Genomic DNA, 25,559 nt, shown 5'->3' on the forward strand with positions numbered 1-25,559 from the left:
TTAAGAGTGCTTGCTACTCTTGCAGGGGACCCAAGCTGAAATGCCAGCAAAATCCAGTTGGCTTACTAAAGCACCAGTTCCAGGAGATCCTAATTTCTCTCTGGCCTCCGTGGAAACACACACTCGTACTCACACGCACAGACATAAATACAAACAAATAAATTTAGAGCCTTCCCTGGTCTTCAGTATATTAGCAGACACAACCCAGACCTCAGTCACCAGAATAGCTCTTTGCAAAATTTGTTCCCAGGTACTTGGCACACAGGAATTGTGGAAGCATATGGTATTCATCCCGTCCTAGAGGCATTGGGATACCTAACCCCGTGTCAAAGTGGGGTTCGGTAGCCGTGGGAAATCGTGCCCTGGCTGCACCAGTGCAGCTCTGAAACGCAGATTTTTTTTCCACAAAGCGGGACCCAAGCCAAGGGCAGCTGCCACCTGGAAGGGACCTGGAGAGGCAGCAAGGCAGTCCCCGGGTGGCCGCTATGGGCGGCACCGGCCCTAAGGACAGTTCATGGGGAAAGCACGCGCGGGGCCCACCCGGCGCCCAGGTCTTTGGGGAAGACACGGTGTTCTCAGCCCCGGGCGGGGGCGGCTAGCAACCCGAGTCTAGGGTCTCGGGAGACAAGAGCGGTGCACACGCCGTTACTGTAGGCTGCCGAGGGGCTGAGGCAAGGAGTCCGCGTGTCGGTCCGCGACAGAAAGGAGGGTGAAGCGGGAATGTGCAGTCGCGAGAACCCAGGAGGGCGCCGGAGGGAAGGCGGGGGCTCTTACCTGCAACATCCCGGTTGTCCATCTTGAGATTCATCCAATCCCACAATGCTCCGGCGCCACCTGAGAGGAGGGAGACTGTGTATAGTGCGCTTGGTCTGATGGGAAATGTAGTCGGCCTCCGTCAATCACGTCCAACCCCTTCTAGGACATCAACAGTCTTCTCCACAAAACCGCCGGCGTCAGTTCATGAAGGTGTGTCACTCTCAGCTGCGATAATGCAGAGACGTCGTCTTCTCCTCAAACTCTCCCTCAGTCGCAGTCACTGCGAATATACACTATAAATCCCAGAATGCCTTGCGCAGCAGTTCTCGCGAGAACCACCAGGGGCGCCAGGCCCCGCCCCTCGAGGTGCTTCCGCCTCTGTGTGGAGGCGGCTTGTTGTTGTGCAGGCCAAGATGGCGGCACAGGCGGCGGCGGCGGCGCAGGCAGCGGCGGCGGCACAGGCGGCCGCGGCTCAGGCGGCGCAGGCCGAGGCGGCGGAGTCGTGGTATCTGGCTCTCCTGGGTTTCGCCGAGCACTTCCGCACGTCCAGTCCACCCAAGATCCGCCTGTGCGTTCACTGCCTGCAGGCCGTGTTTCCCTTCAAGCCGCCTCAGCGAATCGAGGCCCGTACGCACCTGCAGCTCGGCTCGGTGCTTTACCACCACACGAAGAACAGCGAGCAGGCGCGCAGCCATTTGGAGAAAGCGGTGAGCGTGCGGGGCGGCCGGGCGGGCCCCGGGGTGCTGGGGGCGCGGTGGGGTCGCCTCCTCCGTGTGGGGCTTCCGAAGGCCTGGCCCTCACCTGTGGACGCGGACACGGCCCTGCCACGCCCTCACCCCTTCGCGACGACACAGTTCCCGCCTCGGCCATCTCCTGGCTGGCTGGCTGGGGACCATTGCCCAGAGCGTCAGCCTGTCACTCCTGCCCAAGAGTGACTGGGGAGAAGCAGGAAGAGACCCAGACACCCCTGGAGACGCAGAAGTGAGGTCTCAGGACGGCTGGGAGACGTCCGTCCTGGACCTGGGGTTCTGACACTCGGGGGCTGGGGCTCGGGTCTCTGTCCTTTGTGCTGAGGTTATTGGGGAAGAGGAGACTCCGAGCCTGGGGTTGAGCATCGATGTCCTGTGGGGGTCTGGAGGTCGGTCTCACCCTTGGTGCCGCCTTCTCCCACCATTTACTAGTCTATCTTTGAAGGAATCCCCACTCACCTCCAACCTGTCTTGTGACATCTTATCTTGGTGGTTCACAGAATTTAAAGAAGTAGCTGTCATTCCTACCCTCTGTGAGTGTAGACTTGTTTCTTCTCATCGAAAGGCGTCCCTTTCACACCTCCACCTCACTCTTGCCGTTTACTTATCTCTGTTCTGATTGGAGGAGCTCCCTGAGTCATCTCAGATGTTTAAATGCACTGACCCCTGGTTGGTCTAAGTAAATTGCCTTCAGGAGGGGATGAAATCCTTGCTCCACGCTGTGCAGAGTTAGCACTTCTGATCCTCACCGACCAACCAGCTTCCTTATTTCCAGAGTGAGACCACACGGGCTTACCCAGGTGAAGTGATTAGCAAAGATCACCCTGTGAGGCTTTGGGTTTGGTTTTTTGGGCAAAAGTCTTACTTTTGGGATGTCTGTGATGCGAGCACTCATCACATCAGAGGCAAGAAGTCAATAAACACAAGACTAGCCTGGGCTACATAGCAAAATGTCTCAAAGAAAGAAAGTAGGTCTGGCTAGACAACTCGGTGGACAAAGGCTTGATAACCAGAGTTCAATCATTAGAACCCGGTCAAAGGTGAGAACTGATTCCCAAATGTTGTCTTCTGACCTCAACATGTGTCTGCACTCATACATCATACACACATACACAAGTAATAGTTAAATTTAAAAATAAAATGAAGAGTTGGGTGTGGTGGTAGATGCCTCTAATCCCGACACTCAAGAGACAGGCGGGCAAATCTCTTGGAGTACTGCAGAACATCTGGAACTACGTAGAAGACCCTGTCTCAAAAAGAACCAATGATGGGCTGGAGAGATGGCTCAGTGGTTAAGAGCACTGGCTGCTCCTGCAGAGGTCCTGAGTTCAATTCCCAGCACCCACATGGTGGCTCACAACCACCTGTAATGAGATCTGGTGCCCTCTTATGGCCTGAAGGCATACACGAAAACAGAATTTATATATATATGTGTGTGTGTGTGTGTGTGTGTGTGTGAGTGTGTGTGTGTGTGTGTATAATATATATCTTTTTTTAAAAAAACGATGATGATGAAAACAGAGCAATTAAAAACTGAAATCTGGACTCAACTTTGTGGATTTTATAAAGAGATAATTATTTTTAATTATGTGTGTGGGTATATGCACATAAATGTTGTGCCCACTGAGAACAGAGGCCTTGAATCCCCTGGAGCTAGAGTTAGAGTCAGAGTCATATGTGAGCTGCCCTATTGAGGTGCTGGGAACAGAACTTGGGTCCTGTGCAGAGCAGTATGTGCTCCTAACTGCTGAGCCATCTCTCTACTCCCCTCAGTTTAGTGATCCAGTTCCCGTGCTAGAACACGAGACCATTATTGTGTTAGTAAAGTTGCTTTGTTTTGGTGTTTTGCTTTTTCTTTCATTCGTCAAGGAGATGAACTCCCCCCCCCCCCCCTGAAAGTCAAGCCTGTTTTGGACTCTGGGTATTAGCTGACTGGAACAGTCCCTACCCATGGAAGCTTTTTCTTCAGTTAGACTAGCAGTCAGTAAGGCTGTTAGTATAAGAGTTGTGGACACTGAGCCGGGTGTTGGTGGTGCACACCTTTAATCCCAGCAGAGGCAGGTGGATCTTTGTGAGTTCAAGGCCAGCCTGGTCTACAGAGTGAGATCTAGAACAGGCACCAAAGCTACACAGCGAAACCCTGTCTTGAAAAACCCCAAAAAAAGAAAAGAAAAAAGAAAAAAAAGAAACAAAGAAAAGAGTTGTGGACACTGGACCACAGGAAGGTATAGAGTTGATGTCAGGCTAATTGGGACAGTGGGGATGAGAGAGTCTGTTATTTGGATGAGTGACATTTGAATGGTGTGAGCTAGTGCAAGGAGTGCCTGTGGCCAGCAGTGGATTGGAGAGGCCAGGGCAGTAAGGAGTGCCAGGCTTCAGTGTAGACGCCGGCTGGAGGCTGCCAGGGCCTGTCTGCTTCTGAAACTATTGTTTGTTTGTTTGTTTGTTTTGTCTATTATCAGCTTGATACAGTACAACTTTTTTTTTTTTAAGATTTATTTATTTAGTATACAGAAGAGGGCGCCAGATCTCATTACAGATGGTTGTGAGCCACCATGTGGTCGCTGGGAATTGAACTCAGGACCTCTGGAAGAGCAGTCAGTGCTTTTAACCTCTGAGCCATCCAGCCCCAGTACAAATTCTTATCCTAATAGTGAAATGTTTCACTGAGGCTTGCCCAGTGATTGAGTAAAACCAAAACTTATTATCAGCCACAGTCATCTTAGGGTCCTCCCAGCCTCCCTGGATCTGTGGGTTGCATCTGATTGTTCTTTGCTTTATATCTAGAATCCACTTATGAGTGAGTACATACCATGTTTGTCCTTCTGGGTTTGGGTTACCTCACTCAGGATGATACTTTCTAGTTCCATCCATTCGCCTGCTGGAAACTCATTTCTTTCTTGTTCAGGGCAGCTAATCCCACCACCTCTCTCACTCTTGTTTCCTTGGGTGTTGGTGTGTCCTCATATTTCACCCACTCAACCGTGTGCTGCAGTTGCTTTCCTTTAGCCCTTGGCTTTGAGACCAATAACTGAAACCCTTACCCTTGTGAAGTGATTTTCCTTGATGGAACAGAAACCTGACTCCTGCGAGGTCTCCCACAGAACTACATATTGCCCTTCATAGGTCACCCCAGCTCAATACCTGGAAAACCTTGTTAATCTCAGCTGTTCCTCCATTCAAAATCTGAGGAGTTTCATTTAAAGTGGCATGTATAGCCCCCTTTTTTGTCCTTGGAATGACCCTCAGACACTGTACATAAGCCACTCTGCTGCCAAGCTGTATCACTGGCCCCTTACTTTATTCTTATTGCCCTTTCCCCAAAGCACAGCCATGAACTTTCCTATCTTGGACCCACTCAGTAAAGAATCATAGCATGAATCACACATAGACCTGTAGTCTTAGAGCCCTAAAATGGGTTTCAGCGAGCCCAGGAATTCCAAGCTAGTCTGAGCCACAGGACAAGATCCTCTTTTCTTTAAAAAAACTAAAAGTGTAATTGAGTTCTTTTAGAAAGTGCTGGGTGAGAGGTATGCAGCACCACACCTGGCTAGTTCTTAGGTTTGAAATTGTGCATTCTGTTCCTTCCTTCCCTTGCTGGTCTTCATCAGCATATCCACAGCATGCCCATGCTGAAGATGATACCACCTGTTAACCCTCTACTGTGAGTCCCCATTAGCAGATATCTCAGGTATCAAGTACAGTATGCAGTGCTGCGTTCAAGAGCTCTTAAATCTAGTCACAGTGCCTTTATCGTTCAGTCACCTTGTTAACATAGTATATAGAATAGCAACTCTTACCACAGGTAGGGTTAAGTTCAGAGCAATAAGGTATTTTGAGAAAGAGACCATGAGCCAATACTATTTTGTCATCATTTGATCAGGTATGTGGGAAAGCTGGGATGGGAATGTTGCTCTTTTAATTTTATTTTATGTGGATTGGTGTTTTGCCTGCATGTATGTCTGTGTGAGGGTGTCAGATCCCTGGAACTGGAGTTACAGACAGTTGTGAGCTGCCATGTGCTTGCTGGGAATCAAACCTGGGTTCTCTGGAAGGGCAGCCAGTGCTTTTAACTGCTGTGCCATCTCTCCAGCCCTGGGAGTGTTGTCTTATCCTGGCTTCCTTGGGAAATCCTATAAATAAGAGAAGGCTAGAAATTTCACCCCTCCATCTGTCCCCTCCCTTCCTCCCTCCCTTCCTCCCTCCCTCTCTCCCTTCTTCCGTGCATGTGTGTGTGTGTGTGTGTGTGTGTGTAAGAGAGAGAGAGAGTTGGGGATTTAGCTCAGTGGTAGAGTACTTGCCTAACAAGCGCAAGGCCCTGGGTTCGGTCCTCAGCTCCGAAAAAAGAAATATTAAAAAAAAAAAAAAAAGAAAGAAAGAAAGTGGAATCTGTGAGAATTACCCCATTAACTTCCTTCCACAGAGAACTACAATCATTTGCCAGGCAGTGGTGGCGCACGCCTTTAATCCCAGCACTCAGGAGGCAGAGCCAGGTGGATCTCTGTGAGTTCGAGGCCAGCCTGAGCTACCAAGTGAGTTCCAGGAAAGGCGCAAAACTACACAGAGAAACCCTGTCTCTTAAAACCAGAGAGAGAGAGAGAGAGAATAGGGGTGTAAAGCCATCCTCTTTAGAATCTTTGTGGGGGTGTGGACATGTGGGAATTCTCACTGCTCTGAAATGCTCCAGCAAGCAACAATGGTATGGGTTCTCCTCTTCACAGAATTTGCTTTTCTTGCTGGAGAGCCTGAAAGCTGCTGCTGCAGGCAATCTGAGGCTGCATTATGTCACACAGATCCTGCTATTCCTGTGTGAATCTGGTGTGTTTCAAAGCCAAAATGTGGCTTCTGCTTCATTTTCACACCCTTCCTTTAAGCAGACAGGTTCATTTCAGTGGTCTGCCCATCTCCATGGGACCGATAGACTGTGGGTGGCATCAGTTGTTTTCTCAAGTTTTGAGACGAATGGAAACTGAACCTGGAGATCACCAATTGGGTAAACTGGCTGGTCAGCAAGCACAGATGCCCTCCTGCCTCTGCTTCCCAGAGCTGGAATTATAGGCATGCATCATAGCACCTTGTCCATATAGGTACTGGGTGTCGGAACTCAGAGAGTACTTGCTGACTGAGCATCTCCCAGCCTCTAATTTGTGGTTCTGGGGATTAAACCTAGGCTCTTACCGAAGGCTTGAGCATGCATCCTACTGTATGCAATCTACTCCTCACTCTGCCAGCCCGAAACTTTGTCCTTTTGATCCCATAATCCCTTTTGTCTCTGGACCTGTAAGTGTGAATTATCATTCTTAGTTGCTCCCAGTTTGAAAGCCATGGAGAAGAAAGGAATTATTTTCTGCATCTACAGTTATTCTTTGGCCTGGCTGAGGATACCATGCTGATGGCCTGCTTTCTCTGGGTTGCTTTGCAAATGGGGTTGGCCTCCTAGGCTTGAGTGACCGTCCCAGGCCTCCATAATGGGCTGCAGGTGTGTGCCACACCTGCCCTATCTGCTCTGTGATGATGACTTTGCTTATCTGACCTGGAAAGCAGCTCCAGCTCCACTGGTTCAGACACTGTTACTCTCAGGGTGACCTGGAAGTTTCTTCCCTTTCTCTTGATGCCTGAGGCTCAGATGGAGCAACTCTTTCTCTCCTGGATTTTGACCATGTCCTACTATATTCCATAAGCCTGGACTAGAAACCCATGCCCAGGCTTCGGCCACTGTGCAGAGAGCAGCTCCATGTGCTTTTTCCTGTTTTCCTTTCTGCTCTCTCTGTCTCTCTCTCTTTCCTCTCTCTCACTCTCTCCATCACCTCTGACTTTAGGAACTAAAGTCAGCATCACCTTTCATTCTGACTCACCCCTGCTTGCCTCCTCCACTTCATCCTATCTTCAAAATACTGTTCTGTTTTTATGTTCATGTGCCATCCCTGCATTAAGCTCCATCTCATTGGATCCTCAGTAAACCAATGTGATAAAGACCTCCTGACTTCCCTTTTCACATTGTGTAGTGTGCATGTGTGTACACGGAGCATGTGTGCAGATCAGAGAACAGCTTGTGGAAGTCTGCTCTCTTAGGTGGTCAGGCCTGGTGGCAAGCACCTTTACCCACTGAGCCGTCTTGCCCAGCACCTGATTGCCTTGTGCCCACACTCAGGTCTTAGCTACCCATAGCAGGGCATTTGGGAAGCTCCCTGTTTCCAGTCTTGACTGTGGCAGTCTGTGATATCTCTACTCAGGTTGGTGGATTAGAAGACCTGATTTTTTTTATTTTAAGCTACTTCGTTTTCTATGAATGAGAAGCCTGTAAGCTGAGTGTGCAGACTCATCCCTATAATCCCTGCACTTTGGAGGCTGAAGCAGGAAAAAAAAAAAAATGCTATTAGTTCAAGGCCAGCATAACCGTGCCTCAAAAACCAAAAATCATGAGGCTGGGCAAATGCTCACTGGGTAACTCTGTTGGTGTTAAAGAATGAGGACCTGAGTGTGGATCTCAGTCTCCATGTGAAAGATCTGGCATGTGCACATAACCCCACTGGGAACCCAAGTGCTGTGGCTGCTGAGGAGCAGGGACAAGAAGAGCACTGGGGCTTGCTGGCTGCTAGCCTACCTCCAGTCTCAAGGGAATAAGGGAGAGAAGGACAGAGCATGAGGGAAAGGACCTGACTTCCACAAGCTGCCCTCTGACTTCCACATTCACACCATGGCCTATTGAGTGCATGTGTGTGTGAACGCATATAAATAAATCATATAAATAAATGAGATGTTTAAAAAAATCTGGTCAGGTCCTTTGATTCTTCCCCACGGGATCAGGCTCCACACCTAGGGGTGGACTCCCAGCCACCACTGCTGCATGAGTGGCACTAAGCCACCAGCCTTGTAGCCCCAGCTAGTCCAGGTCTTGGTTCCTTTCTTACCAGCTCTTCTGTATCTGGAACATCCTGCTTTCCCTTTTCTACAGAGCCCTATGCTCACATCCTACTCTAGCCTTCAAAGCCCAGCACCAAGTAGGTGCCCCATCTTCTGTGACCTTTGAACACAGTGGAGTGGGCAAAGGACACAGTCCACCTGTCCACACCTTTTGGGCTCCTCTCAAATGTTAATTCTTAGGTAACTGTTTGTTGGACCCTAGGTTGGCAGGTCAGTGTTAGGTGTGTTCTTAGGAAGTCCCTGAAGATCCAAATGACTGTACACTGCATTACACACTAGCTAGGAACCTGTTGGAACCTGCTTGAGACATAGTGGTTCCCCAAGTCAAAGCTGACCCTCTGAATACTTTTATTTATTTACTTATTTATTTGATTTATTTACTTACTTATTTGGAGAAAGGGTCTCACTGTTTAGCTTTGGATAGCTGTGTAGACCAGTCTGTCCTCAAACTCATAAAGCTTCATCTGTCTCTGCCTCCCCAGTGCTAGGATTAAAGGACCATGCCTGGCTAGTTATTTTTCTATGTCTTCTTCTGTTTGTGTGTACACCTGACTGTAGGTGCCTGTGGAAACTAAAGATGTTGAGAAGCTGGAGTTATGGATGGTTGTGAGCTGCCCAACATGATGGGTTCTGGGAACCAAGCATGAGCCCTCTGCAAGAACAGTAAACACTCGTAACTGCTAAGCCATTTCTCTGGGTTTTTGTTTTGTTTTTGGTTTTTGGTTTTTGGTTTTTTTGTTTTGTTTTGTTTTTTTATTGTTGTTTGGTTTTGATTTGAAGATGTACACATCCTCAGGTTGGCCAGCTGCTGTCCACACTGGCACTCCCCTTCTGAGACTAGCTATGCCCTCTTCAAGCCTCTTTGATATGCTGCTTCCTCAGGAGGGACTTGTCCCCATACACCAACTTCCCCCCCTCAAGTGTAACTCACTCCTCAGGCAAAGCTTTGCTGAATGTCCAAGCTTTCTGCCAGACTTAGTCTTCATCAGCCCTGCTGAATTGTGGAAAATGGCCAAGTTTACCAAGGTTCCCTCCCTGTAGTATGTGGGAGTACTAGCTCCCTGACTGATGTTAGAAGGAGAAGTCCCCTCTTTGTTAGGTGTCTCCCAAGTGCCCTGCAGCTTCCATTCCCACGACCAGATAGCAGGGAAAGCAAGCACACAGCCCCTTCCCCACAGTGCTCTTGGTGATGGGCATGCTGTGCCAGCCTCAGCATGGACCACATAGCCAGGCGCCAAGCCTTTGCCTCAAAATTGATTAATCCTTTTTCTTTCTCTTTCAGTGGTTGATATCACAGCAAGTATCCTTTTCTTGTGTGTATGTGTGTGATGGGGGGTGCCTGTGCTAGGGATGGAACCCAGAGCCTGGGGCATGCTAAGCAAATGTTCTGCCACTGAGCTGTACTCTAAGGCCCTGTACTGTGCACCTGAGGGAATGTTCTGCTTGAATGAAAAGCCCCCCTTCCCTGGCATACCATGTGCCCTAGCTGCCCTGGAAGCCAGCCACCACTCTGGGCAGCAACGTCCTCATCCTGCTCCAAGGTGTCCTCTTCTTGCCCTGCAGCATGGAGGAGGAGGGGACTCACTCGGAGCTGTGGTCCTTTTTAAAGAGATGTCTTTGCACCAGGCAGTAATGGTACACTGCAGAGGCAGAGGCAAGGGGATCTCTGTGAGTTCAAGGCTAGCATGGTTTACATAGAGAAACCCTGTCTACAAAAACAAAAACCAAACAAACAAAGAGATATCTTGCATTGTACTTCCTTAACTGGACTTCTCCAGATCCCACAGTTTGAAGATGTTAAATTTGAGGCTGCAAGCCTGTTGTCAGAGCTATATTGTCAAGAGGTGAGAACATGTTACTGGTTCTGAAAGCAGAGTCTCTCCCTGTCTCCTGAGCTTTGCAGGACATTATGGTTCCCAGTTGGATAGAAGTTCCCATTATGTTCAACCTTCAGAGACCCTGGGGACTCAGCCCATGATTGTTGCAAACACCAGATACAGGAGGTACTCAGAGCCCTTCTGTGGAGTGCTGCAGCCTGTTTACAGAGCTTGTGCATAGCTCACACTCTTATTCCTGTGTTTACTAATTCAGGGCTATGGACAAGAGATGGTGCCTCATCTGAGCTAGATACTGCCACTGAGCTTTATCCTGTCCTCTCCCCTCCCAGTGTATACTGCCTACTATAATAGCAGTGACTCGGCACCATGTCCAGTATTCTTTAAGGGGTCACTTTTCCCCTTTTTTGTGGTCCTGGGGGCACCACAGCCTTATACCTGTTAAATAGACACCTTCTAGCACTGAACTGCACCTCCATTTTTTAGATTTTGTTGTTATTTATGTTTATTTTATGGGTATAAGTGTTTTGTGTATGTAAGTGTACCACATCCTTGCCAGTTGTCCAGAGTTTAGAAGAGGACATGAGATCCTGTGGAACTGGAGTGACAGATGGTTGTGAGCTGCCATATGGGTGCTAGGAACTGAACCCAGGTCCTCTGCAAGAGCAGCAAGTGCTCTTAACCGCCATCTCTCCAGCCTCCCTCAAATTGTGTGTGTGTGTGTGTGTGTGTGTGTGTGTGTGTGTGTGTAATTTTTTAAGCTGTTTTTTGAGACATAGTCTCACTATGCACCTATACCTAGCTGGCCCAGAATTTGCTGTGTGACCAGGACTGGCTTCAAACCTGTACCTCCTGCCTTAGCTTCCCCAATACTGAGACCCCAGGTGACATTGCCACCATTCCTATCTGAATTAAGAAGCTTACTATATTTTATATTCTAAACTTTGTGCTTTGTTTTTTGAATTTTTTCTTTGTTGTTTTGTTCTGTTTTGCTTTTGAGACCGGATCTCGCTAATAGCTCTGGCTGTCCTAGAACTCACTATGTAGACCAGGCTGATCTCAAACTCATAGAGATCTGTCTCATTAATGCTGAGATTAAATGCATGAACCACCATGCATTTATATTTTAAGTTTAAAATTTTTTTTGTGAAAGAGTGTCACCCTGTAGCTTAGGCTGGCCTTGAACTCACAGGCAGTCCTGCTTCAGACTCCTAAGCATTGATAAGAGAGGTGTGAGGCACCACACCTGTCAAGAAGTGATTCCAGGAGCTGTGCAGACACTCCCCAAGTGGCAAGTGCACTGTACTAGCCTTCCCATCTCCCCAGGAGGTGGTGGCGGCTGCACCAGGGTCCAGCTCTGTTGCCAGCTTGTCCTCCTTGAACTTGAAACGGTTTCCTTTCAGAACTCTGTGGATGCAGCAAAGCCACTACTGCGGAAAGCCATCCAGATCTCACAGCAGACGCCATACTGGCACTGCCGCCTGCTCTTCCAGCTTGCTGTGAGTACAGGAGCAAGCGAGTCCTTGGGGCATGAACTCAAGTACCAGTCACACAGACTCCCCTTGGGAGCCTCCTGGCTGCCTTAGAGGGACAGGTTGTTCCGCTGTTAGTCACCTCTTCTTCCTTGCATCCTGTCTGCACCTCTTTCTCAGGGGCACCTGGGTGACCCTTTGCTGGTGTTGCCTGCCCTTGACTTAGCCATCTGTTGTGTCCTGTCTCCTGTGATACAGCCCCATCACCCACATAGCTAAAGATACTGGACTTCACAACCTTTCCCCAAGAGGTCCCCTAGGCTCCCATGCTCACATTATCTCCTTGTAGCCTCCCATGTGCTGTTGCCAGCAGCTGAGGAAGTGGGCTGGGCAGCTACATGACACTGTGCAAGGGAGCTGAGCTCTCTACCAAGGATCTGCATGTACCCTTCCAGGGCTCAGCCAGATTTGGTCTCTCTTTCAGCTGTTCAGGCTTCTGGCTTGAAGCATCCTTATTCCCTGCTCCTGAGGGAGCCCTTCTTAGTAATTCACCTGGTATCCACTGGGTCTGCCCGAGAACCCAGACTGCTGATTTTGTATACCAGTAAGCAGAAGTTACAGCATGGGTCATGTATGCAGCTGTGTACCCCAGCAATCTCTGCTGATGGCTGTCTTGGTGCTTGAGCTCCAAACCCATACTGCAGTGACTGCAATACTGCGGTGACTGCAATACTGCAGTGACTGCTGATGGAGGAGGCTCCGCCACACGGAGGCAAGGTCTGAGGACAGGCATTGGCAGCCATGGTCATTACTTTTTCTCCTCTTCAGCAACTGCACACACTGGAGAAGGACCTGGTATCAGCCTGTGACCTCCTGGGCGTCGGGGCTGAGTATGCCCGAGTGGTGGGATCTGAATATACACGGTAGGCTCCACCCATCCTTTTTCTCCCGCTCTCTAACTTGAAAAGAGTTTAGTTGTCCTGCTACTGACCCTAAACATGGCATCTTACTGTATGGAGGTGGCCTCTGGTGTAGTGAGCCATGCAGTCAATCCTAGCAAGTAGCCCATCAATAGATGAGACGTGAATGGCTGGCTGGGAAGGCAGGGGCACTGTCTCATTGGTAGAGCTGATACTGGCAGTTTCTCTATCTGGTATTTTTGAGACAAGCTGTCACTCAGCTACTTGCCTTAATCCTCCTGCCTCTGCTTCCTCCTGGGATGACAGGTTTGCATTTCCACACACAGCTTCCAAATTTCTTGAAATGGAAAGCACTGGTAGGGTTTGTCTAGCCATGGGTATTATTACAACAGGTGTGATTCTGACACGCCCTTATGGGTGGCACCTGGATGCATGTGGTGCACTTGTGCATGTAGGCACACACACAGACATATATATTTTTCTTTTGCTTTTTTTTTTTTTTTTTTTTTTTTGAGACAAGGTTTCTCTTTTGTATCTCTGGCTGTCTTGGAATTCCATATGTAGACCAGGCTGGCCTTGAACTCACAGAGATCCACCTGTCTCTGCCCCTTGAGTGCTGGGATCAAAGGTGTGTTCTACCATGCCCAGTTAATGTGTATTTTTTAAGTTCAAAGTTAAGCTGGGAATATAGAGCAATGGCGGAGTGTAAGACCTTTCAGTTCAATTCCCAGCATGCTAACCCCCCTGGAAAAGATGTTCATGGTCATCCTCAGCTGCATAGTAAGTTTGAGGCCAACCTGGGTTACGTGAGAACCAGCTTCGTGACCCCCCTCAAAAAAAAAGAAAAACACCACCATGAATATAAACGAGGACAGAAGCAGCACTCTAAAAAGTTCCGTTATTAAGCTCACCTCCCTGAGGGGCAGTCTTATTGATCCCCAGGGTTCCTGGTATCTTTCAAACCTGATGTCTTGTCTCTTTTCAGGGCACTATTCCTGCTCAGCAAAGGGATGGTAAGTTAAGGCTGGGAGGGTGCAGCTGTATTGTGAGCATGAAGACACCTGCAGGGGCTTCACTCTACAGAGTGTTCTCAAGAGCAAGGCTTATGCTCTGACAGGCTTCATTGAGGATGCCTGCTGTGGGGCTACCTGTACAGTTTCTTTGTTTATTGGAGACAGGGTTCCTCTGTGTAGCCCTGGCTGTTCTGGAACTCTCTATGTAGCCCAGGCTGGCCTCAAACTCAGAGATCAGCTTGCCTCTGCCTCTGCCTCCCAAGTGCTGGGATCAAAGGCGAGCATTGCCATTCCTGACATCATTGCACCCAGCTTTGCCCTCTGGAGGGCTGTCCTCAGCTGTTGGACTGGTAACAGTGATGCCCACCTCACCATCCCTTCCAGTTGCTGCTGATGGAGCGCAAACTGCAAGAGGTACACCCACTGCTCACACTGTGCGGGCAAATTGTGGAGAACTGGCAAGGCAACCCCATCCAGAAGGAGTCATTGCGTGTCTTCTTCCTGGTGCTGCAGGTGACCCACTACCTAGATGCTGGGCAGGTGTGTGGTCTTTTGGGCAGGGGGAGGGGTTGCTCATGATATGGTCTCATTGTTGCATGTTTGTGAATGCACTAACATAGATTCAGGTGTCCTGCTCTGGCACAGGTGCAGTTCTGCCACACTTTATAACATAACCCCAAAGGTAGAGTATGCTCAGGTGACAGGCTTTATCCTAGTAGCCCTGTTGTCCTTTGAATAAGAATGTGTGGCCCCACACCCATTGAGTGCTGCACACATGGTTGGGGTCTCTAAGGGAATCGTGCAGCAGGCTCCCCTTCTTCAGTTCACAGCAGCTTTGTGAGGGTCAGTGGGGACCTTGGTGTGGCTGCATGGTTGCGTTGAAGCCCTGGTACCTGTGTTTGTGTGATGGCCTCAGCTATGATGAATGGGAGCCACCTTGCCTGCCCTGGCCCTTGCCTGTCCCTATGGTCCCACTGGCTGCATGCCACTGTGCAGAACTGGGCCAGTGTTGTAGGGACCAGGAAGTGCTTAGTGAGCCTATTGTTAGTAAGGGCCTTCCTATGTTCCTGTTGGGCCCAGCTCCTCATGCAGCATGGAAAACATGGCAGATACGGGTTGTTCCTGACCGCTGAGAGTTACAGCTATCCTGAGAAGCTCAGGATGGTAAACAGGAAGGTTGGCAGAAGCTGCAGTGCCAACAGGGCTTCTGTTTGTGGTAGGCCAGGTGTAACTCAGCCAGTATCTCTGCTCCCTGCCAAAGAGCTAGCCTGGACCTGGGGATGTGGGCTCCTACAATAGGACAGGGAGGTCCCATGCAGGAGCTGGGCAAGAGTGCTAGATCTCCTGGGGTATGGTGCTGAGGCAAGTGTGCTGCAGGTGAAGAGTGTCAAGCCATGCCTGAAGCAGCTGCAGCAGTGCATCCAGACCATCTCCACGCTACACGATGATGAGATCCTGCCCAGCAACCCTGCTGACCTCTTCCACTGGCTGCCCAAGGAGCACATGTGCGTGCTCGTCTACCTGGTGAGTCCTGTTACCCTGGGCCACCTGGGCTGGGAGAGGGCCCTGTGACCACCACCTGCTCTCCTTGCAGGTCACAGTGATGCATTCAATGCAGGCTGGCTACCTGGAGAAGGCACAGAAGTACACAGACAAGGCACTCATGCAGTTGGAAAAGCTCAAGAGTGAGTGCCACCTAGGTGGGGATACCAAGTAATCCCAGCAGCTTCCTTGACATTAGGACATGTCCACACCCTGGGAGGTCACAGTAGCCCTCACCTACCTGCTCTGAATCCTCCATAGTCTATGGGTTCTGTGCACACACTTGATTTTATGCATCCCAGGATGCATGTGACCTTAGTATTGCTCTAAATCACATTGGCACTGTGCCCTCCTCAGCACTACTGAAGGAGGAATAAGATGGGAACACCAGAGCCTGTGGAACTGCTGCTTTTTACCCTTAAACTGGATTGGACAAGAACTAAGACCCTTTTTTTCCTTCCAAGGAGAGCTGTGCGGGCTGCCAGGAGCTGCCTGGGGTCCCCATAGCTTGGATATTGGCCCAGGCACACACAGTTCAAGACATCTTAGAGAACCCACTCAGCGGGTTCTTGAGCTCTTAGCAGGGTGGCAGTTGTGCCGGCTTCTGCAGAGCTTACCTGTGTGTGGTGTGGTGCTCAGCCCAGAATGTCCTGTGGTTTTTGGTGCTTGGTATCCAGGCCAGGACCTGTGCTTGCTGAGCCCCTGCTATACCTGAGCACCACCCAGTGGGGATTTCTTCACAGTGGCCATGGCTTGAGCTCATGTCCTTATCTAGATGGGAAGACGTAGCAGGGATGGTGTGCGAAGGGCCCTATGGGACCATGCCTGCATGCTCACCCCTACCTCCTGTCTCCAGTGCTGGACTGCAGCCCCATCCTGTCATCCTTCCAAGTGATCCTCCTGGAGCATATCATCATGTGTCGGCTCGTCACAGGCCACAAGGCCACTGCACTACAGGAGGTAGCACGCACAGAGCAGGATGGTGGGAGCCAGCCTGGGTAGGGGCACAGGTGTCAAGAGGGGAGGGTGTAGCGACCTCACTGTCACTGCTCTAGCATGGTGAGCTGTAAAATATAATGTAAAGCCAATAGCCTGGCTTCCTAAACTTTCTTTTTTTTTTTTTCTTAAACTAATGCTCAGGGAACATTGTGGTGTGACTGGGATCTGTGTCACCAAAATGCCCATCTTTCTAAGAACATCAAGAGAAAGAAGTTGGGCCAGTGGTCAGCATGGGCAAGGAGAAAGGAGATCGGGGTCACCCTCCTCCCTGTGCAGCATACCTTCCAGCCTTGAAGCTGTACTCCCAACACTGGGTACCAGAGCAGGCAGTGATTTCCATTCTCTTCTCAGATCTCCCAGGTCTGCCAGCTATGCCAACAGTCCCCTCGGCTCTTCTCCAACCATGCTGCCCAGCTGCACACACTGCTGGTGAGTGTGTCCTGGGTGGTGGGTCCTACTCTTGGCAGAATCCCGAACCTAGAACACACCTAACAAAGAACATGGTCTACCCTGAAAGAATCTGGGTGTCCCAGTAAATAACCCTGTGACACTACCCAGTTAGTTTCCAAATGGTTCCTTGTGAGCTCTGTTCTGTCGGGGGAGGGTGTCCTTTATAATAGTGTGAAGCTCATCCCAGAGGCCCAGGTACACATCATGCTTGCCTGGGGCCACTGTGTCAGCTGCCCTACATCTATCCCTGTCCTTGCAGGGCCTGTACTGTGTTTCCGTGAACTGCATGGACAATGCTGAAGCCCAGTTCACCACAGCCCTGCGGGTAAGGCTGGCTCTCTGAGTGGCAGTTTGTCAAGTTGGGTACCCCTAGTGACGATGGAGACCAGCTCAGGTCTGCTGCTAGAACTGTGGGCTTTCAGCCCACATCCTCTGCAGTCAGCTAACACTGGCCATGACAGTGACACAGTTCTTGTTTGGGGAGCTGACTGGGGTGGAGAGGGCTCCTGAACACTTTTGGCAGATATAAGGAAGGACATATGTATCGGGGCCATAGGGACACCGGTAAGTGCCAGGACACTCTCGGTCAGTGTCAGCTTGTGGTGCTCCTGGAGTCATGAGTTCTGAGGTTGTGGAGAGAGCCAGTGACTGGGCCGTGCCCTTAGCCTACCTAAGTCCTTTGATAGGTGCTCAGGGACAGAGGACAGGTTTTACCTCAGAGAGGGGGCTCCCCCACAAGACACCTACACCCTTAGGCTACTGACCTCCTACAGGCTCCTGCTGGTCCCTGAGAAACTGGTCCATTTCTCCCAGAGTGGCCCAGATGTCTCTTGGGCCAGTTCACCTCCCAGCTCTGCCCACCTGGCCCAGGAGCAGAGAAGGATGTCCCTACTCTGGCCACAATGTCCTTGCAGGAAAGCGAGGCTACTGACCCATTCCTTCAGGGAGCCCCCAGTAGACATTTTGGTGAGCAAGATTCTGTTCTATGAGCAAGGTGCTGGGGCATCTCTGATTGTGGGATGGGGGTTCCTTTCCTTGGTGGTTTACATGTCTTTGGGTTCTGGCTCTACCCTTGTTTGTCTCCCTGGGCCTCACTCAGGCCTGCCTGCTGCAATGCCAAGGCCCTTCTTCAATGCCAGAAACCTCATATTCTTATTGGTTGTCTTATTTCTATATAACTTTGGCTCAGCAGCACAATGCCAAAGTCATGTGCTGAGGGGAGTCCTTTTGGAGAATCCATGCAGGGGAGGAGCTAGGACAGACAAGGACCTCACCCTCAAACTCAGGCTCCTCCTGTTACCCACAGCTGACAGCCCAGTGCTGGTGCAGGTCAGGGAATGGTACCCCAGGGTTTTGTGTGCCCAGCCTGCTGGCAGGCTCTGTACTTCAGTGGACATGCCCACTGCACGGACCTGGGCTCAAAGGGCTTGGGCTGCCTAGAATCTCATATCCTTTCCTCCTTCCTTCTGTCCCATACTGGAGATTGAATCTAGAATTTCACACATGCCAGGTAATTGCTATATTGGCAAACTGCAGTCCCTGCTCATGGTTTTTAAGAGGATATCTCAGTTGCACAGGCTGGCCTTAAATTCTGATCTTGCCTAGCTAGATGTGGTGGCACACACCTTTGATCCCAGAATTCAAGAGGCAGACACATGTAGGTCTCTGAATTTGAAGCCTGCATGGTTTACAGAGTCAGTTCCAGGACATCCAAGACTGTTACACAGAGAAACTGTCTTGAAAAACCAAAAAAGAAAAATAAAATTTCTGGAGATTAGAGAGATGGCTCAGTGGTTAAGAGCACTAGCTGTTCTTCCAGAGGTCCTGAGTTCAATTCCCAACAACCACATGTTGGCTCACAGCCATCTAGAATGAGATCTAGCATACATGCAGACAGGACACTGTATACATAATAAATAAATAAATAAACATGCTTCAAGGCTTGGGTATACATCTGTTGGCTTGCAAAGAAAAAACAAGCCAGAGTGGTTGCAGGCCTCTCATCTTAGCACTCGGGATACTGAGGCAGAAGGATGGAGAATTCCAAGCCAGTCTGGGCTGTGTGGTGAGACCATGTCTTGCCATTGTCATCCTCTTTTGGTCATTGATAGGATCAGGAGAGCTAGCTTTCCTGATCATGTCCTAAATGTCTCCTGACAGGGCTGATGGAGAAAGAGCTAACCTCTACTTTGTGCTTAGGTTTGGAGTGAGCTGGGTGAGTTGGAAAGGAGCCCTTGAATAGCTCTGGGTTCAGTCAAGCTCCAGCAAGGTGTGACAGTGGCCAGCCTGGCCACTAAATGCCATATCTTCCATTGCAGCTCACCAATCACCAGGAGCTATGGGCCTTCATTGTGACCAACCTTGCGAGTGTGTATATACGGGAAGGAAATAGACACCAAGAGGTAGTAGGTGACATGCTTCATGTTCGGTATCCTTTCTCCATCTCTGCCCAGTGGCTGTGGGTGTTTAAACCTAAATGTTTACCTTTCTATGAGGATACATTTGAGGAGTCGGGACTGGGACTGGAGCTACAAAGTTTTTGTAGTGCTAGGTTCCAACCCAGGGCCTCTTGTATGCTGCCAAGCATTCTGCCACAGAGCCACAGCCTTGCCTCAAATCAAGGCCTAATGTCCCCACTTCTACATGGTTCCCTCAGATGGACACCCCCATCTTGAAGGTGTTCTGGGCAGGCATGCTGCATATTGTTATATTCTTCCATTGGAGTGGAGGAAGCCCTGTCCCCTGTAGCATGTTCAGGGCCTGGCCTCTGGGTGGAGCTCAGTCCTCACTGACTGACATTTCTCCACCAGCTATACAGTTTGCTTGAGAGGATAAACCCAGACCACAGCTTCCCGGTCAGGTGAGTAGCCTATACCCAACACAGATATCCCATGCTCCCATGGCTCATGGAGTGGTATGTGATCCTGTGGGCCCCAGACTTCCATACAGACTCAACACTGCTTAGACCCCATCCTTCAGACAGTCTGTAGGCCTCCCTTTCTCCTATAACTGACTGTGACTCTGCTTCCCTGCAGCTCACACTGCCTCCGAGCTGCAGCCTTCTATGTGCGGGGGCTCTTCTCCTTCTTCCAAGGCCGCTACAATGAAGCCAAGTGAGTTTGGGTTGGGGTACCATGTATGATGGTCTCTCCTGCCTCAGGCCACCTCTGCTTCTGTGTGACTGATAGGCCTACAGGATGTCAGCATCTGTCTCCTTGTGCAGGCGATTTCTACGAGAAACTCTAAAGATGTCAAATGCAGAGGACCTGAACCGCCTCACAGCCTGTTCACTCGTGCTGCTGGGCCACATCTTCTATGTGCTGGGGAATCACAGGGTGAGTCCCTACCTGGCCAGTGGGCAGGATGGAGACCTGGTGTACACCACTGTGGAGCCTGGCACTTCCTGTTCTGGAATCCAGGAAAACATATTGCAGAAGACCACACTACTGACATGCAGGGTGTGGAAGTCATGGGGGCCTGGGGTCAGGGCATCCTAGACAACAGGTTCCCTTCCAGGGTGTATATGTCAGGCTCACAAGCCTCAGACATGAGAAAGAGAGAGCTGCCTCCTGCCATGCTCCTGTTGGCTCCTCAGCACACCATCCCTCTGGAGTACATAGTCCCCTGGGACTGTCCCAGGACCTTAGATGGAACCAACAGTGTCAAAACCACCTGTGTCTGTGGCACCATCAAACACATGACTTCACAAGACTTAACTTTATTTCACTTTATGGTAAAGTATAGTGAATAATAGCCAGTGAGGGTAGCTTGGCTATAGAGAGCAGGGAATGGCCTTGATGTTTCCAGTGCCATGGCCTGCTGAGTGGGGCAGCTGCCTGGGCATTGGGCAGGACCATGTGGTTATCCCGTGTGATGGTGGGACTCTAGTTTGGGGTAGAGCACTTGAAACAGGGATGTTGGCCAGAAATCTGCTTGTCTGGCAGTGATTACCACTCCCATGGCTTGCCATAAAATACCCCCTCTGCCTGTGTGAGCCTGACTCAGGGACAGCTGGGCCTGGCATGAAGCACCAGGGACAGGTCAGCCAGGCCAGACCCTCATGGGTGAGACAAGCAAGAGCCACAGCCACATGACCAGGAGAGGGCTGGCTCCCATGAGGGTAAAACCTACCCCAGGCATCTATAGAGCCAGCCCATATTTCAGCCCTTCCTTGGGCCAAGAGGAGGGGAACAGTTCTGCCCACCGAGGCCTGAGAATCCTCTCCTGGGTTTGATTTTGGTTGTTGGAGGTGGAGGTCTGACTGTAACCCTGCCTAGTTGTGTTTGGTTAGGTTGTTCTCCCACTAAGCTGGACCCAGGCCTAGAATCTGGCTTAAGGCTTTTACATTTTTATTATTTATTCATTTTTAGATTTACTTATTTTATGTGTGTGAATGTTTTACCTGTGCGTGTGTGTGTGTGTGTGTGTGTGTGTGTGTGTGCGCGCGCGCGTGCGCGTGTGCCCATGTACATGGTACCCACAGGGATCAGAAGAATGGGGTCAGATCTCCGGGTCCTGAAATTAGACATTTGTGAGCTGCCATGTGGGTGGAAGAGCAGCCAGTTCTCTCGGCCTCTGAGCCATCTCTCTGGCCCCTGGTTTGAGGATTTGGTGTTCTGCTGCTGGGAGCTGTCACAAGACAGACCCAAATCCAGGCCTGCAATCTGGATAGGTAGAAGAGGGCAGAGTCTGGACTTTGAGAGCAACCTCCTGTTCCTCAGTGTGGGGTCACCATTAGGGGCGTGCTCCCCAGGACTCCCCTAGCCTCATCATGAGAGCACTGGGCTCTAGGTCAGCAGCTTAGCTCACACAGAAGCTGAGTAGAAGGGGTTATGGGCCAGAGGCCCCACCTATAGAAGCTAGATCAATGGAGCAGACCTTCCCATCAGTCCAGCGGCTGCTTCCTCCTGAAGCAGACCTTTGGCACAGGCTGCTTTCCCTCAGAGGCCCAGGGACACCTATGTAAATTCACAGTTCTTTTCTTTTCGTTTGCTTTTGTCTTTCAAGACAGGGTTTCTCTGTACCCCTGGCTGTCCTGGAACTCATTCTGTAGACCAGGCTGGCCTCAAACTCACAGATCCACCTGCCTTTGCCTCCCGAGGGAGGGATTTGCTGGGATTAAAGGTGTGGACCACTTCCATCTATCTAATCATTGCTTTCTTCTTTCTTTCTTTCTTTCTTTTCTTTTGTTTTGTTTTGTTTTGTTTTGTTTTGTTTTGTTTTTTTGAGACAAGGTTTCTCTTTGTAGCATTGTGCCTTTCCTGGATCTCACTCTGTAGACCAGGCTGGCCTCAAACTCACAGAGGTCCTCCTGCCTCTGCCTCCTGAGTGCTGGGATTAAAGGCGTGCGCCACCACCACCCAGCTCATCTAATTATTTCTTTCATTCTTTCTTCTTTTTTTTTTTTTTTTTTTTCCTGGTGCTGAGGACTGAACCCAGGGCCTTGAGCTTGCTAGGCAAGAGCTCTACCACTGAGCTAAATCCCCAACCCCCTAATCATTTCTTATGAGCTGTCTTTTTCTTTAGCTGGCAAGAGGCACACTGTGACCCGCTTAACTGCCTCATGTGCAGAGCTCAGTGTGCAAGGATGCTCAGTTTGTTTTTTAAGGTGGACAAGAGTACTTCAGAGGACCATTTTAGGTGGCACTGAGGTCGGATGCCTAGTTTGTCTGGCAGCACTAGAACATGAAATGGGCAGGTGGAGTCAAAGCCACTCTTCAAAGCCACCAGTTCATTCTTAGCTTTTGATTGGCAGGAGAGTAACAACATGGTGGTGCCTGCCATGCAGCTGGCCAGCAAGATCCCAGACATGTCTGTGCAACTGTGGTCATCGGCCCTCCTGAGAGGTGAGAGTGAACAAGGCTACCAGGCATACTTTTGGGTCCCTGATAGCATATGAGCAGGGTGTGCATCTTCAGAGGATTTTTATTTTTGTTTATTGAAGACAGGGTCTTGATATGTAGCCCTGGCTGGCCTGGAATTCTATGTAGACAAGGCTGGCCTTGAACTCACAGAGATTTACACTCCTTTGTCTGCCAAGCCACTATGCCTGGCTTTCCAGGGAACTTTGAAGGACTATGGCAGGTGGAGTTGGGGCGTCTCCTTATAGGGCTTTATGGATGATCCTCCTGGACCTCAAGATGGGTTTGGATCCCTGAGGACAATTCCTGTCTGCTCTGGGTGGTATGGGTTTGGCCACCCAGGAAATGAACTAGACAATGACACCTGCCTCATCCTTAGATCTAAACAAGGCATGCGGGAATGCCATGGATGCCCATGAGGCTGCACAGATGCACCAGAACTTCTCACAGCAGCTGCTGCAGGACCACATTGAGGCCTGCAGCCTCCCAGAGCACAACCTCATTACGGTACACAGGGTGGGGAAATGGACATGGGGATGAGGGACTCTGGCTCCTCAGGTGTGGAGGGGCTATGTCAGTTGTCCCTCTCTTAGAAGGGTCACCAGGCTTACCTGTGTGTGTTCTTCCCACAGTGGACAGATGGCCCACCCCCTGTGCAGTTCCAAGCTCAGAATGGACCCAACACCAGCCTGGCCAGCCTTCTGTGAGGCCCCTAAGACCTTTGTCCCCATCTTGGACCCAACACTGGAGCTTTCCGGAACAGAACCACCAGGGTGTCCACCAACCCCTCACCATTGTCCAGAGCTGAGCCCCAGTAGTGCTGCAGTCATCATCTGCCTCTGAGGGTGACAGCCAGTCCTGCTTGTACCAGGACTCAGTGCCGTCTGTTGGAGAGGACTGATGACCTAATCTGTGTCTGAGTCTCATCTGTGAGGAATAGGGTCTGTGTGGGGGGGCATCATCAGACTGCTCAACCAAACCTTGGTGCCGACTACCTAAGTACAACTGCACAAAGCAGCCCAGGGCAAGCTGAGGGAAGAGCAGTAGCCCTCACTTTCCTCATCCTGCTGTTCTTCCAGTGTCCCTGCACTCAGGGACTTCTGAGGACCTGGAAGTCAGCCTCTCAACCTGACTGTTCCTGGAAGGTGACTCTAGTGCAGAGGAGGAGCTTGGGACAGGGTGTGCATGTACAGTTGATGCAGCGGAGACCTTGTGTTCCCACCATGCCCTCGGCAAGCTCCTTGCTTATATTCAGCAGCCACCTCTTGGCTCTGCCTGGGCACTAGGCGGGAGTCCCACTGGACCTGGACGAAGGAGTTTCCTTCTGGCAGCTGTGTGGCCTTCCCGTGAGGACAGTCATGGAACCAGCTTCGCTCCTCCTCCTAGCTTGAGGGCTGCACCAAGGTGACACAGTGATGTCAAGGGACAATGGTTCCTGCCAGCTTGTGGTACCTAGGCAGGTGTTCTTTTTGGTGGTGAAGGCGGTGCTTGGGAGCTGTCATCCTGCTACCGTGAAGGCCACTTCACGGAGCTTTGGAATCCATGACTGAAGGGACAAGGCTCCAAGGCCTTGCTGTACATCCTCACTGAGCCATGTGGCAGCCACTGCCCATGGCCAGGTGCTCCCTACCTTTCTGTCTTCCTCCAGCCCTTTGGGTCCCAGGGACCCCCCTCAGTGTCTTCATCACAGTCCTGCCTATTTATTTAAGCTTTTTTTTTTTTTTTTTGCTTCTAGGGCATTTTGTACATAGAGCAATTCAAACAAGAACCTCGCAACTTGACATCTATCCTGATGTTAGAGTGCTTTTAGTGACCATGTCTCAGGCATGTGACAGCTAAGGATGGGGTCATGACAAACGCCATGATCAATGTTGAGGGTTCCACTGAAGGGAAACCTCCATGACCCCAGTGCAGTCACCACAGTGTCCAGTAACTTAAGATTGAGAGAAAAACCCAAAAGGATCAGCACACACAGGTATTATGTCCCAGGAAGTGCCAAGAGCCGGACACAAGCCACCCAGGAAACCAGGCTGGGGTGTAGCCCTAGAGATGGCTGTCACCCTGAGCTACAGGTGACACTGTTGAATGAAGGAAGGCATGTCATAAGTGAGGAGAAAGTTTTTAATGTGCTGGTGCCTGGTTTTAGCAGCCTATGCTAAAGAACTTAACAGTTTTAAGGGGGCTGTGAGAAGTCTGCCTGTATTTGCTCCAGGGCCACCACTCCCCAAGCCTCTGCATTTTCTCACCCTCCAAGCGTCCTGGCAGTTGCTCTCCTGTGGACTGCAGCCCCTTTCTGGACTCAGCCTAGTGGAAAACTGGTCCACAGCCCCTCTTTATGTTTTGTCTCGGGTGGTTGGTTGGTTAGTTTCATTGTTTGTGCTTGTTTTTAGGGCTCTGCAGTGGAACAGTGGCTGCTTGAAGAACTCAGTTCTCTTGTGTCAGCTTCCCAAGTGCTGGGATTCTAGGCAGATTCCACCATGCCTGGCTCTTTTAGTTTGGCTTTGGTGTTTTGCTCAGAAGGGGCAGTGTTTAGAGCTTTTTTTTTTCTTTGAGACAGAATCTCTTCTTTATGGATGCCCCTGAGCTCTGATTCTCCTGCCTCCACTAACCTAGTACTAGGATGTTAGGCTTTTGCCACCACATCTGCTTTATCTGGTGCTGCTAGACCAGCGGTCTGCCAACTGAGCCATAGCTTTATCCCTTAGTCCCTTGTCTTGATAACAGCATTTGGGATTTGGACCTTCTGTGAAGGGCATTCCACCCTGCAGTTCCAGCACACAAGCCTCTCGACAGGCTTGCTTCTAGACCTGGGTGTCCTTCTGGTCCCCAAGTTCGTTTTTTTGTTTGTTTGTTTTTCAAGACAGGGTTTCTCTGTGTAGCTTTGCGCCTTTCCTGGAACTCACTCCGTAGACCAGGCTGGCCTCGAACTCACAGAGATCCACCTGGCTCTGCCTCCCGAGTGCTGGGATTAAAGGCGTGTGCCACCACTGCCCGGCAGGTCCCCAAGTTCTTAGAAGGAAGAGATCAATTGGATGTGG

General features: G+C 50.3%; 2 protein-coding genes across 3 annotated transcripts in view; one reads left to right on the top strand and one right to left on the bottom strand.

Moving 5' to 3' along the window:
- Positions 1 to 1,749, bottom strand: part of Sugp1 (SURP and G-patch domain containing 1) — a 30,228-nt gene extending 28,479 nt beyond the window's left edge. Inside the window, exon 1 of the mRNA XM_036209252.1 lies at positions 775 to 1,749. Coding sequence (XP_036065145.1) covers positions 775 to 808 — 34 coding nt within the window. The 5' untranslated portion in view covers positions 809 to 1,749. The remainder of the gene's footprint in view (positions 1 to 774) is intronic.
- On the top strand, positions 1,120 to 25,008 carry Mau2 (MAU2 sister chromatid cohesion factor). Of its 2 annotated transcripts, none has more exons than XM_036209253.1 (19): positions 1,120 to 1,463; positions 9,712 to 9,729; positions 10,208 to 10,273; positions 11,668 to 11,763; positions 12,565 to 12,659; positions 13,642 to 13,669; positions 14,054 to 14,209; positions 15,047 to 15,193; positions 15,264 to 15,354; positions 16,068 to 16,171; positions 16,562 to 16,639; positions 16,920 to 16,985; positions 18,979 to 19,065; positions 19,471 to 19,520; positions 19,696 to 19,773; positions 19,884 to 19,995; positions 22,416 to 22,506; positions 22,901 to 23,028; positions 23,154 to 25,008. In XM_036209253.1, the coding sequence occupies exons 1-19, from the start codon at positions 1,170 to 1,172 to the stop codon at positions 23,226 to 23,228; spliced, it is 1,860 nt and encodes a 619-aa protein (XP_036065146.1). In that variant the 5' UTR covers positions 1,120 to 1,169; the 3' UTR covers positions 23,229 to 25,008. The 2 variants fall into 2 exon arrangements, with proteins under 2 accessions (XP_036065146.1, XP_036065147.1); XM_036209254.1 differs by having other exon boundaries at positions 18,979 to 19,062.
- Positions 25,009 to 25,559: the final 551 nt, after the last annotated feature.

This window comes from Onychomys torridus, chromosome 17, assembly GCF_903995425.1.
Source record: "Onychomys torridus chromosome 17, mOncTor1.1, whole genome shotgun sequence".
NCBI lineage: Eukaryota > Metazoa > Chordata > Mammalia > Rodentia > Cricetidae > Onychomys > Onychomys torridus.

Coding starts and splice junctions, on each gene's coding strand:
- Mau2 (XM_036209253.1), top strand. CDS start 1,170: ATGGCGGCACAGGCGGCGGCGGCGGCGCAGGCAGCGGCGGCGGCACAG. Junction 16,172..16,561: donor AGGCCACTGCACTACAGGAG/GTAGCACGCACA, acceptor TTCTCTTCTCAG/ATCTCCCAGGTCTGCCAGCT. Junction 19,066..19,470: donor GAAATAGACACCAAGAGGTA/GTAGGTGACATG, acceptor TTTCTCCACCAG/CTATACAGTTTGCTTGAGAG.